This window comes from Alosa sapidissima, chromosome 3, assembly GCF_018492685.1.
Source record: "Alosa sapidissima isolate fAloSap1 chromosome 3, fAloSap1.pri, whole genome shotgun sequence".
In the NCBI taxonomy this organism is placed as follows: Eukaryota; Metazoa; Chordata; class Actinopteri; order Clupeiformes; family Clupeidae; genus Alosa; species Alosa sapidissima.
In genome coordinates, this window is record NC_055959.1 from 12513380 (window position 1) to 12526735 (window position 13356).

Here is a 13356-nt window from a genome sequence, read left to right on the forward strand (position 1 = left end):
GATATAAGCATACAAAGACGCTTAGAACTCACGTTAAGCCGATGGTAGCACACTGAATGCAAATGCGCAATTTGATGCAGGCAAACGTATTGACTGTTACTAACGAAGGTTTTATAGCAATAATATAAATGTGGCGACAGAATAGCCTAGAACTTGGGTAAGCCTTGCGTTTAGTAGCCTAATTGCGGTGATGGCCAAAACTAATGTGAATCACGGACTATCCTACAACCAAAGAAAGTAAACCTGCGTTGGCCAAATAAAGGACGGGACTGCACCCTTCAAACCGTAAAATAAAGTTTATTAGTTTTACAGTTGACTACAGTTGACAGTTCACCATCAGTCCACACAAACAATTCTGGTTTCCTTGCACTAGCCATTTCGTCATAGTCTATTCTGTCTGTTTGTAAAGCACAAACTTTGGTCAATTTCTGTAAAGAAACAGTGCCACCTATAGGCCTGGGGTATGAAGTAACGTGTTGAGTCGTGTTGAGATGGATCCGTTTGGACGCAAATATTCTTGATACGGTTCCAGGGAAGACGGAGGAAAAAAAGATCGGTTTGGTACGTGTAGACTAGGCCCTAGCTCTTCAAGAAAAACTTTAGCTGAATGTTTTGGAGGCCTGTAAATTGTCAGTAATAAAATCTGAGGAGGAGACAGATATTCAAATGAAGTAAAGTCACCGAATGACGACTGATTGCACTGAAAAGAGGTCTTGAAAATTGTGGCTATCCCCCCACCTCTTTTATTTGCTGTGTGTGTGTGTGTTACATGCTCTTATGGGTGAATATGTTTGCTTTTGTCAGTGGGTGTTATTGTGTGTGTGTGTGTGTTTGGGAATGTGTGTATGCTATGTGTTCTTGTGGGTGTATTTTTGTGTGCTTCTGTTGGTGTGTGTGTGTGTGTGTCGCCGTGGATGTGTGTGTGTGTGTGTGTGTTTGGGAGTGTGTGTGTTATGTGTCCTTGTGTGTGTATCTGTGTGGGCTTTTGTCGTGGGTGTTGTTGTTGTTGTAGTGTGTGTGTGTGTGTGTGTGGTTGGTGGAGGTGTGTGTGCGTGTGTGTGTTTGTTTGTGTTTGTGGTGGTGGTGGGGGGGGGGGGGGGTGGGTGAGAGCTTGGACCTCAGTGAGTATGTTACGTGTATTAATGTGTGGTCTGACATTTATATGCGAGTCCTACTGCCAACCAATTTCCGTTGGTTTTCTTTGTTAACGAGATGTCATGCCAAGATAGAAAGAAAGCAAAAATAAAAGAAAAGAAGAAGCACAAAGACACAAACATTCACATTACCCCTGTGTTTGAAATGTTAATGATTAATGATTTATTATGGACAAATATGGTTGGGACAGAACACTATGAAGAGTTTTTTTTTTTTAGTCATTACAGATAAAATGTTTTGCTCAAAGCTTGCATACATTATATGTCACAAAGCCCACATGTATCAAAACTTAAGAGTGCCTCCTTTGCATTTCTGCTGGTTAGGCTGACAAGAGGAGCAGATGAGGTATCTTTGTGTGTGTGACAACATATTGCAACACTGACTGGAAACTTCACTGGAAAAATTACAGAGATGCATGGGTTAAGAACAGCTGTGGAGAAAAAAACCCCACAAACAGCGCCTTTTCTGCCTATGCCAGCAACATGACTGAATTCTACTCTTCTTGACGTCACAAAGCAGAGCAATCAAGTTTCCAGATGTTCAGGTGCATTCTACTTCAGAAGAATATTTCCATCTACTTTGTATATGTATATTGTGTCAGCACCACTAAACATGGATCCCGATATTCAATGAGGTGAACTGCACCTGAGATGAAACACTTTCTTTCTTTCTTTCTTTCTTTCTTCTGTGTGTGCTTGGGTTTTGGGAAGGCTGGGGTTTGTGGCTTACACCACAAAGAGGACCACAATCTAATGTTTGCTTGGTTGTATACCAACAACTTCTCAGACAATTGCATTAGCATCTTGGCAATGAAACTTAACAACTTTTCCTTCAGAAAACTATTTCCCAAGGTCTGTTACCTATTGTTACTGAACCCAAAACACTGTGTTGCTGTTTCAGCCGTTCAGCCTGATACGCAAGACAACTGCCCTTTCAAAAAAACACAACACAAAATACTTTGTTCAAAGCATGTCTCAATGTTAAAATGTGTCGATACTTAAGAGTGCCTCGTCAGCATATCTGGTGGTTTGATGTATAATCTTGGGGCTCACATGTAGATGAAGTCTCTCTTTGTGTGCGTGTGTGCGTGTGTGTGTGAGGGAGAGAGAGAAGGGGGATGGGGATGGGCGGTAGAGAGAGAGAGTGCAAGAGAGAGATAAGGCAACATCTTGCAACACTGACTACTGAAAAAAGGTACAGATGTGGTATAAAAACATAGTGTTTCTGTTACTGAGTGCATGCATATTATGTTCATTTACATTGTGTGCTTGCATGCACATAATGTAAGTGCATGTGTGTGTCTCTCACTGTCACTATAACATCCATACTGAATAGGACACAAACAAAAGTAGAAACAGAAACCAAGTGTGGTAAAAGCTGGACACAAACATAACCATGTGAAGTTACTTGAATGAGTTGTCATACCTGTTCTGTGTACTTCTATGTGGTGGCGGTAATAGTAAAAAAAAACCCATCACATTAAAAACAAAATGTAAGGTCGTTTTTTGTGGTCTAGTTTTATATCATCCATTTTGATGGCAAAACTATCATGTAAAGAACAGCTGCTGTTATCATTCTGACTGTTCTTGTGCTCTGGATCAGGAAACCTGCACAAATGAAGAAATAGCTTTTAAATTGTTCACATCCCGAATAGTGCCAAAGTACATCAACTAGTGAGATAATTAGCTTTTATCATTGTCAACTGTATTGGTGATATTTACTCATCTTACACAGTAGCATTACTGCAACATACTTGTCGTATCTTATCTCATCTTCTACACTTTTCATTACAGTCCTTGATCACTGTATAGTGAATATAACCTATGAATCAAATAAATAAATAAATAATTCGGTAACACTTTATAATAACTACACACAATTCATCATTTATTAAGCCTTTGTTACTTATTAGTTAATGGTTTGTTCATCATTAGTAATTTATTGTTCATACATAATTTCAGTAAAGCATTTGTTCACACAGTTATAAATGGTTTGTTCATAGTAAATAAGCCTATATCTAAAATATATTTATACATTATTGTTGATGCTTAATAAATGATGCAATAATATGGTTTTGATGAAGTAATATTTCCATTATTTAACAGTTGTTACATACACCTGCACGGTAACACTTTATTTTAATGTGTCGCTGTTACAGTGTACCTACCTAATTAGGTACAGTGGTACAACCTGTGTAACAACATGTACTATCATTGTACTTGCATTATGTATTTGTGGGTACCTACATATAGTTGTTACATTGTAATACTGAGTGCTTTTACAAAACTTTGCCAATTTGCCTAGAGCTGACCTGAGACCTGCAAAGAGCTGACCTGAGACCTGCTGGATGGGGTAAATCTGGTCATGATTGCTTTACGCACACATTGTATATCAAATCTTTCTTAGCTCCAGTTAAGGCCTCATTGTCTTCAGTACATGTAACAGCTGTGCTGCTACAACCTTGTTACTCTTTGATACAGTGGAATAAACCTATTAAGTGTACCAGTTAATTACTTACATGTACATATGACATGTATGTTATGTCTTCGATGTCTTGGAACAGGTCTACCAATTCACTACATAGTACATATATCAACTGTGTTGGTACACACTTATTGCTCTTTGATACAGTGGCATAAACCCATTAAAATGAAGTGTACCAGTTAAGTACCTAATTACATATTACATGTATGTTGTGTCATTGGTGTCTTGGAACATGTCTGCCATTACCCTACATACTGTAGTACATGTATCAACTGTGTTGGTACACATTTATTACTCTTTTGATACAGTGGAATAAACCCATTAAAATAAAGTGTACCAGTTAAGTACTTACATCTACATATATACATCCTGTCAATGATGTTATGCATCCTGTAATTGATGTGTTGAAACGTGTCTGCTGTTACACCACACAGTACATGTGAATTAGTAGACCTGTTCCAAGACAAGACCTGTTCCAGTTTATTCCACTGTATCAAAGAGTAACAAGGTTGTAGCAGCACAGCTGTTACATGTACACTGAAGACAATGAGGCCTTGACTGGAGCTAAGCATGCTTTGTATATCAAATCTATCATGACCAGATTTACCCCATCCAGCAGGTCTCAGGTCAGCTCTTTGCCTCTGATGAAAATTTAGGCAAATTGGCAAAGTTTTGTAAAAGCACTCAGTATTACAATGTAACAACTATATGTAACAACTATATGTAGGTACCCACAAATACATTATGCAAGTACAATGATAGTAGCTGATAGTACATGTTGTTACACAGGTTGTACCACTGTACCTAATTAGGTAAGTACACTGTAACAGTGACACATTAAAATAAAGTGTTACCGCTAAAGTGAGACTGTTTTATGCCTTGCAACACATTTACAAACCATTTATAACTGTGTATACTTTATTTAGGAGAATTAACATAGGAGCAATGCTTTACAAATGATGAACAAAGCAACTGTTTTATAGTTTGCAACTGGTTTATAATGGGAAAATGATTTCATTTATAAGCGGTTGTTTCATTATTTATTAAGTATAAATCATGTACTTACAAACATATTTTATGGATAGGCTTATTTACTATCAACAAACCATTTATAACTGTGTGAACAAATGCTTTACTCATGATAAATTATGTATGAACAAGAAATTACTAATGATGAACAAACCATTAACTAATAAGTAACAAAGGCTTAACAAATGATGAATTGTGTGTAGTTATTATAAAGTGTTACCAATAATTCAAGTAAATAATTCTAATTGTTTATGGTCTCCACTAACTGGTAGCTTCATTAAACATATTCAGGTGGCAAAGCAATACAGAACTCAGGTAAAGGTCTTGTAGTGAGAGTGATATCAAGACAAGGGCTATACTAGTTTTAGACAGGAACTTAAAGCCTTCTTGCAACGACAAAATATACAGTTCAATAAGGGACATGTTTGTGTCAAATGTGAAAAAGTCTAGACCAGTCCCAGAGAGTCCACATTTAAAGAGAGAAAACATTGCCATGGTTGCATAAAACCCTATGGTGTATTAACCAGAAACACATTAGGAGTAATGTCTACCAGATGTGTCTGGGGCTGCATGCAAACTCAAACCTCCTGATCCTTTGAATATGCATATTGTCATGGTCACTTCACTTCCATGCATGGCGCCTTCAGATGCATGCTCTCTCTGCAGTCAAGGAACTTCAAGATGAAGCTTCATCTCAGAGATGTATTAACTCAGGGAAGTGATAAGGCTTTTGCTCTGAAGCGTTTTGAGTGGATATGGTGGACTAGAATGAGTATAAACTGAAGATTTCAGGACACACATGATTTTTCAATAATGTCACTAATGCCATTACATATCACCATGTCATAACTAATTTTGATTATACAAATAAAGGTTTTACTGCATTTCTATGCATTCCAACTCAGAATACTGTTGATATTTGTCATATTTTTATAATGCTCTTGCAGCAACGGGATGCAAGGCAAATGTTTTTCAGCATATTCCTTTCAGTTTAGAATTACAGGGAGCAAGGTGAATAACAGGATATGCTCACATCCATCTCCACTCTTCTTTAAAGAGGAACTTTCAAAGATACCATGTAAAATGCTCTGAAGATGGCTTTTCTGGAATGCGAGCCAGAACGGTCTGTTGCACTCAGCTTTCTAATAATGTCAGTGTGTTTTTATTTTTGTTTCTTTAAGAAGCCAAGATATGTTCTGTGTGTTCTCTGAGTGAGTTTTGAGAACCAGGTCATGTTCTGCAGGTTCTCTAAGGGCTTAGATCAAGGAAAGTGGTTTCTGATAAAACAGGAAGTGCTATCGGTGGGGGTAAAGTCCCTGAGAAGAAAAGTAAAGACAACTTTCATTTGTGGTCCAGTGACAAGGGATATAAAAAGGAAATGTGTTTCTGTGTGTGTGTCTGTTTGTGTCTGCGTGGATTTCTGTGTGTGTCTGTGCATCTATGTATTTGAGAGCGAGAGACAAAGAAAGAGAGAGAGAGAGAATGTGTTAAAAAGTCATGATTATGTGACCAGCAAGTGCTTACTCCAACTCAGTGACCTGGCCTAGATAGCAGAGAGCCAGAGGACATTCCTCTGTCAGCGAAGAGCCTTCAGAGGACGTGGTCAGGAATGTCAGCCGCACTCACACGCACTCCAGATGCCAAGAGCAGAAAAAGTCCTTATGACCAAGATCTGAAAATTACCTCAAATGACCAACTCAGCTTTGTGTCTGGGACTCAGGGATTGAAAAGTGACATTCAGACACAGGCTGAGGAAGTAGGTATTATTTATTTCATTCATAAACCAGCTGGTTGCTATAATACACACAGTGGCATTCCTTTGCATAAATAAAAGTATTGCATAATTCAATTGCAGCCACAGGAAAAATAACAAAATATTTTTTTTCACTACATTCCAGGAAGAGACCTATTTACAAATGATTTAGTTCAATAGCTTGTTTTTTCAAGCCATAACTGTCATGTCTTATTTATGAAATAGGCTACAACAATGTCTGAGACTGATTCATGTGTAAAGGCGTGATCCTAAATACACAAAATGCCAGAGCCTTGGACGGACTTCCTGAAACAGTACACACATCATGCACGCTTGGATGGGTTAGGGGGAACAGTCTGGCGTCTGATTAATGTCTTGTACAGTGAAGTCACTGAGGATGTCTGGCATCACCTCCCACCGAGTTTATTCAGACCCATGGGGAAGAGCATAACATTGCAAATGCAATAACATTGCAGACAGGAGTTTGGGGGCCATGAAATTGTGCCATGAAAAATGTGTGTGTGTGTGTGTGGGGGTGGGGTCAATGAAGATGAATGACAGAATATCCTACTGTCTTCACAACTATTCAAGCTATCGCTATTCAAAAATTAGGGTTACACTTTACTCGACAGTGTCGACATAAGAGTGACATAGCACTCTCATGAACGTGTCATAAACAAGTCATAAACGTTTATGACGTAACACTTCTGTTATTAAGTGACATTCGGTTTTAGGGTTAGGTTTAGAGTTAGGTTTTATGTGTCATGACAGTGTCATGTGTTCACGACAGTGTCATGTCACTCTTATGTCGATACTGTCAAGTAAAGTGTTGCCAAAATTAGTCCACAGCTGATGCAATAACTCCTCTAATTATGAGGGAACCACTAACACACACACACACACAGACACAGAGAGAGAGAGAGAGAGATGAAAGGGTTGTGGGATGTTGGGAATAAAAGAGAGAAATAGTAGAGAATACTACCATACCAGTGAGAGAGAGAGGGAAGTGACTGGGAGGGAGAAGATGGGACGGATATTGTGTTTGTGGGAAAGTCAGGGGGGGCAGGGAACTGAGAAGAGAGAAGGGAGTACAGAAGGAGGGAGGGGGGAGAGAGAGAGAGAGAGGGAGAGAGAGAGATGGAGGGGAGGGAGACTTTAGAAGAGTTAGCTCCTCTTCTCTCTCCTCTTCTGACGGTCCAGACGACAGCAAGCGGATGGCACGCAGCAGGGACAGAGGTTAGTGTGCCGCCACCAAACCTGTCTGCCCAAAACCGTGTGAATGTCTGTGTATGTATGACTCAGTATTCTGTTTAAGCAGCAGAAGTGCAAGCAGGTTTAATACAGGACAGACACACACACACACACACACACACACACACACACCAAAACAAACTCCTTCACAGGATATTGCTTTGAACTTTTCTGTATGTGACCTCCAGCATTTATTCCAGTGTTTGCATTATGATTACAGCTTTCTATACCCCACAAGTTCTAGTTCATCTTTTACATTTTATGTTCATTATATTTAAAGTTTTTTCTCTAATTTCTTAAAACACTAAGAATGACTCTTCAAGTGCAATTTCCGAAACTATTAACAGTTGTGGGCAATCCTTTTACCAAACAAACACATATCCACTGCTTTACTCACAGTTTGTAATTTTGTAGCACAAAACCTTTTGCAAAACTGTTAAAGCAACTCACTGCCTTATAATTAGTTTGCAATTAAATATTACACTTCTAGCAAAACTGTGAACTGTTTTGATACAAAAACACTATTTTTAAAAAGAGTTAAGAATTGTATGATTTTACAAGACATTAATTCATTGTGGTTAGAGTGTGTTTTGTGAAAATAGCCAATATTTGCAAAAATAAGCACCTTATAAATTGCAACGGAATTCCGCACACAAAAGAAACAGTATCACCAGTGCACTTACATGTGTTAATGGTTTAAATGCCATCGGAATTTCCTCTAACAAAATTTCTAGGAAAACTCCCTATGGAGGGAATTACCTTCTGAACTCCGGGATCCCGTATGAAAATATAAAGGAAAGACTTTCTATAATGCTTTGCCCGCAGTTCTCTTGTACTGTATGTGAACTACTGGCATATTACAGATGTTCTACATTTGTTTCATGAGAACATATATCCAAAAACAACAGAGCCTTAGTAATACGATGAAATCCAGTGCTTTACAAAAGGCCACTGGCAGTTTGTGGATTTTAGCTCTTCGGCTCAAGGTATTGTGGCTACAAAACAAAAGAACTATTGATTCATTTCTTCAAATAAAGTTCAATTAGACCATCGCCAAGAGGAAGAACTTATACTTTGGGAGAGACTCCCAAAAGACTCCAGGACTACATTCACACACACTGAATACACTGCCAGGCCTTTAGTGCAACAGCAAACTAAAGTTGGGCAGACAAATAGCTTAAACCTGTCTCTGCTTTCTTTCAAACTCTGGCCTGTGTTGTAAGTGACTTCACTTGCCTGGAAACAATCAACCTTCAACCAATAAACTCCAATCACGCAAAAGCCTCACACGCTCCAATAGTTCTGGACTGTCTAGAAAAATATACAGTACCTTCTCCGAATCACAAATTCAATGGGTAGTCTCTCTTGGTTGTGAGTCACTTTTAATTCCACCTGTATCTAACCCCAGTCATCACCCCTGTTTAGTATCTCCCTCAAGTCTGCTGATGTCACAGTATCCACGGTGTGGATGGAGTTTATCTCAGAGACACTCAGTTGGTGGACATGTGGAATAAAATGTGGTTCTGTCTTTTCTTGTACTTGTATCTCCCAGATTTATTTCTCAATAATGGGTCAGTGTGGGTATGGGTTATGTGAATCAAACCTCAAGTTAACCAAATACAGAGAGAGTGCTTGCACTGCTTCGAGTTATAAGGGGGCGCAAATGCAGAGGAAGTCGCTTTGTCCAAGTTCAGAGCTGACCTAATGGCCAGACAGGCACAGAGCCAAGAAAAGCAGTCGTCCACCAGAGCATAGGGAGAGTAGGTCAGATTCACTTTCCCATGAGTTCCCAAGTATTCTCTCCGGCCCACCCACACACGCACGCACGCTCAAAAACTCATATGCATACAAGATAAATGTGGTCAGGCACACATATTCAAAGACAAACCTTTATTCGTATTCTTTCTGTTTGCTATGCCATTTTGCCATCAAGCCCTAAAATTGTTTATTAATTTATTTCCATTACCATAAAATTACAAAGGCATTTTGGCAGGCACTCAGTGTTTAACGACAGTTACAATTACTGTGATGAATGGAGGTGCAAAACGCACACCAGAAAAGGAGGTGCTGGCAACCAGTAAAACACTTGCAAAAGGAGAGAAGTGCCGCACACTCCCGAGTTACACATATAAGTCTTTAATGTGACAACGTTTCGGCCTGTCGGCCTTCCTCAGGACACATGACACGTTAAGCAACACTAAAGAAGATTTGCTCTCGGGGTCCCCTTACAGTTGAGAAGTACTATAGACCCTTTCAACAATAAAAACAAAAACAATGCTTGAACATTCTATTTGGTTCCCAATCTACTTCCTCTGCATTAAGATAACATATGGAATGTTAAAAAGGAAGTCTTGTGGGGCCAACTATGATGCTGATAATGGAACTCTCTTGAAAGGGTCTATAATAAACAAACTAAATATGCGCCTTTGGCAACAAAGTATGAACATAACTCTGATACAATATAGAGGGAGGGAACCAACAGCAGTCTGTAGAAAGAGATCTCCGAATGCCTGTAGTAAAGCAGATCTTTTCCCTTTCGATTTCGGGTTGGGGGGGTGGAATGGGGGTCAGTGTTCCTACCCTAACACCAAACTTCCTATGGCTGTTTTACAAGTGATAAGACCTGCTTAGAGTTCGGCAGAAGTGCCGTTCGCCCTATTAAGAGTTTACAGTATGTGCTATCAACATGATTTTGGAAACGTTATTTTAAGGTAAAAAAAAACTCTTTAGGGGGCCTTTAAGACTATGTTAGAATATCTTAAAAACATTATAACCATGAGCAGACTTATTTATGAGGGCAGTCTATAAAGATGAAAGTGTGGCTTTGGCTACCTAGAAGATACATAAATGTTTTAGATTACATATTTCAAGGAAGGATGAGTCAAATAAGGAGAGTCAATCAGAGTGTACGTATCAGAGAGTTTCCAGGTTGACACATCCAAAAGCTTGGATGGCTCGGGTTATGTGATAGCGTAAAACTTTAACCACTGACATCTACACTTTGTTATGTTCATCCATCAGGCGCAGTCATGTTTGAGGCTCTTCTGTCAACTCTGCTCTTCTTGCCGTGGGTGACCCCTGTCCCCCCTACCCCCACACCCTGCCAGCGCTGCTGTGACCATCTAAAGCCACCAGAGGGCGACGTGGCACACATGCCCGAGATTCGCACACACATTGACATGACCATCCTGAAAGGTTGGCTTCTTGGTTTTTCGGATCCACCGCCATACTGACCATGGCCATGGTTTGCTTAGAGCCTCTCGCCATTTATGTAGGAAATCCGAGATGGAAGAATAGCTGGGTTGTCTTATTTCTTTCTAGCTCCCAAATACAGCTCATAACAGGAGACAAATAAAACCTGACTGTACAGACTGTCCAGATATTTTGCATAAATAGTAAATCAGTTTTAGTTGGACCTTGTTCTTTTTCAGCACTGTGTTCCAAATACAGCAACTGGCAGTACAATATGGAACCTGCAGAAGAAGAATCTAGAGGCATGCAGAATCCCATTGCAATATATAGCCTAACACCTGCTTAACAGATTTAGAGTCTGAATTGGACTTTCCAATACACAAGTCCCTGTGTCATAGGATGGGTAATAGGATGCAGATCTCCTCTCTGGCTTCTTGTGTGAGGCAATTTGTTCATTAGGCCTCTGTGTTGGATAATCAAAGGGCAGTCGAAGCAGTGAATCATCAAAACAGTGTGATTCCTGGCATCCTTCAGGCCAGTGGAGGCGGCGGTGTGAATTTATCTGTGTACTTTGGACAGACTGTCAGATAGGTATTTGGAGAATGTGCTGGAGTTGTGTTTGGAGAAATGGTTGGAGAGGTATTTGGAGAACACACTGATTGGATCTCCATAATTTCCCATGCAGCTCCATTGACATCAAATGCTGTAATGTGGCAGTGAATGCATGGTGTATGAATGTGTGTATGTGTTCTTTACATCATTGCATTTTTGCCACTTTGTTTTACCTTCATGCACATGGAGACATTCTTTCATCTTCCTCTCTCTCTCTCTCTCTCTCTCTGTTTCTCACTCACCATCTCTCTCTTCCCAGGTGATAAGGGTGATCGTGGAGAGAGAGGGACTCCAGGCATACAGGGAGTGGAGGGCCAGCCAGGCAGAGCAGGCCCCGACGGCCCCAAGGGCTCCAAAGGTGGGTCTGGGCCCCCAGGAGCCCCCTGCCAGCGGCAGCATGCGGCCTTCTCCGTGGGCCGCCGCAAGGCCCTGCACAGCGAGGAGCACTACCAGACGCTGCTCTTCGATGTCACCTTCGTCAACCTGGACGACGACTTCGACATGTTCTCGGGCCGCTTCCGCTGCCGCGTGCCCGGCATCTACTTCTTCAACGTGAACGTGCACACGTGGAACTTCAAGGAGACGTACCTGCACGTGATGCAGAACGACACGGAGCGCGCCATCGTGTACGCGCAGCCCAGCGAGCGCTCCATCATGCAGAGTCAGAGCCTCATGCTGCCGATGGGGCGCGGGGACCAGGTGTGGCTGCGGCTCTTCAAGCGGGAGAGGGAGAACGCCATCTACAGTGATGACACCGACATCTACGTCACCTTCAACGGCCACCTCATCAAATCTGATGAGGAGTGAGCGGGCTTGTGTGTGTGTGTGTGTGTGTGATGTGTGATGTCTCATAAAGCCAGGAGTCAGGAAGGATATATATGTGTGTGTGTGTGTGTGTGTGTGTGTGTGTGTGTGTGGGTGGGTGTATGTGTGCATTGGTTTGTCCCCCCTGTGAGGACATTTGACCTGTTTACGTACAGACTCTGTGAGAACGTACCAGAGCTGTGGAGACGTGTACAAGTGTACAAGCACTTATCAAGATGCAACTAAACCCTTGGGCTTTTCTCAATATGCATTCTTTTCTATACTTGTGTTCTCATGAACTTGAAAATCATTCTGAAACGTCATCAATCACCGACGAAGTACTGTTCCAATTCACAAGTTCGCATTTATTCAAGAACGCATAACATTCCCGGAAGTGTTCTCGAATCGTTGGTTTTTATCAAGGATGCATCGGGTGGTGACTTGGTGGCTTGAAGATTCCACAATGCATTACGTCAGCTCAGCTGTGACACTCACATAAGAGAAATGGCAGCATTGATACATAATAGGCCTACCTATCATAATTGCTGCTACAATCCGATCCATGTTTAGGCTATAAACGGTAGGCTACAGGCTTCACAACTAACGTTAATCATAACTGTCACTTAAACTGCGAACTTTAAACGTTGTTCCCGCCATCGGCAAGTGAATATATTGTTATTAATATTTAGCCTAATAAAAAAAATCAATGAGAAACAAACTTAAACAAGCTGGTGAATTATATATTTTATTGTAAATGTCAGAAATACTGGGTAGACCAATAGAGCAATAGGTAAATGACTAGACTCCCGAGCTGTTCCAAGAGAAGCTGCCGTTGCCGTGAGTCTGGACTCACGATCTTAACTTTTCAAGTTCGAACTTTCAAGAACGGGAGACCGTTCTTTAGCGTACTTTGTATTGAGAAAAACTTCTTGTCTCTGTATGTCCTCATAGTGTCGTTAAACCTGAATTTGTGTGTGTGTGTGTGTATGTGTGTGTGTGTGTGTGTGTGAGACTGACTCCATCAAAACTGAATGTGTGTCAGTGACAGGATGTTTTTGCGTTTTTAAAAAAAAATA

At 40.6% G+C, this 13356-nt stretch overlaps 1 protein-coding gene across 1 annotated transcript; it reads left to right on the top strand.

Moving 5' to 3' along the window:
• Nucleotides 1-7598: 7598 nt before the first annotated feature.
• On the top strand, nucleotides 7599-12968 carry c1qtnf6a (C1q and TNF related 6a). The gene is made up of 3 exons (XM_042087671.1): nucleotides 7599-7657; nucleotides 10694-10867; nucleotides 11736-12968. The coding sequence occupies exons 1-3, from the start codon at nucleotides 7636-7638 to the stop codon at nucleotides 12281-12283; spliced, it is 744 nt and encodes a 247-aa protein (XP_041943605.1). The 5' UTR covers nucleotides 7599-7635; the 3' UTR covers nucleotides 12284-12968.
• The last annotated feature ends 388 nt before the right edge of the window (nucleotides 12969-13356 follow it).

Coding starts and splice junctions, on each gene's coding strand:
- c1qtnf6a (XM_042087671.1), top strand. CDS start 7,636: ATGGCACGCAGCAGGGACAGAG. Junction 7,658..10,693: donor GGCACGCAGCAGGGACAGAG/GTTAGTGTGCCG, acceptor TTCATCCATCAG/GCGCAGTCATGTTTGAGGCT. Junction 10,868..11,735: donor TGACATGACCATCCTGAAAG/GTTGGCTTCTTG, acceptor CTCTCTTCCCAG/GTGATAAGGGTGATCGTGGA.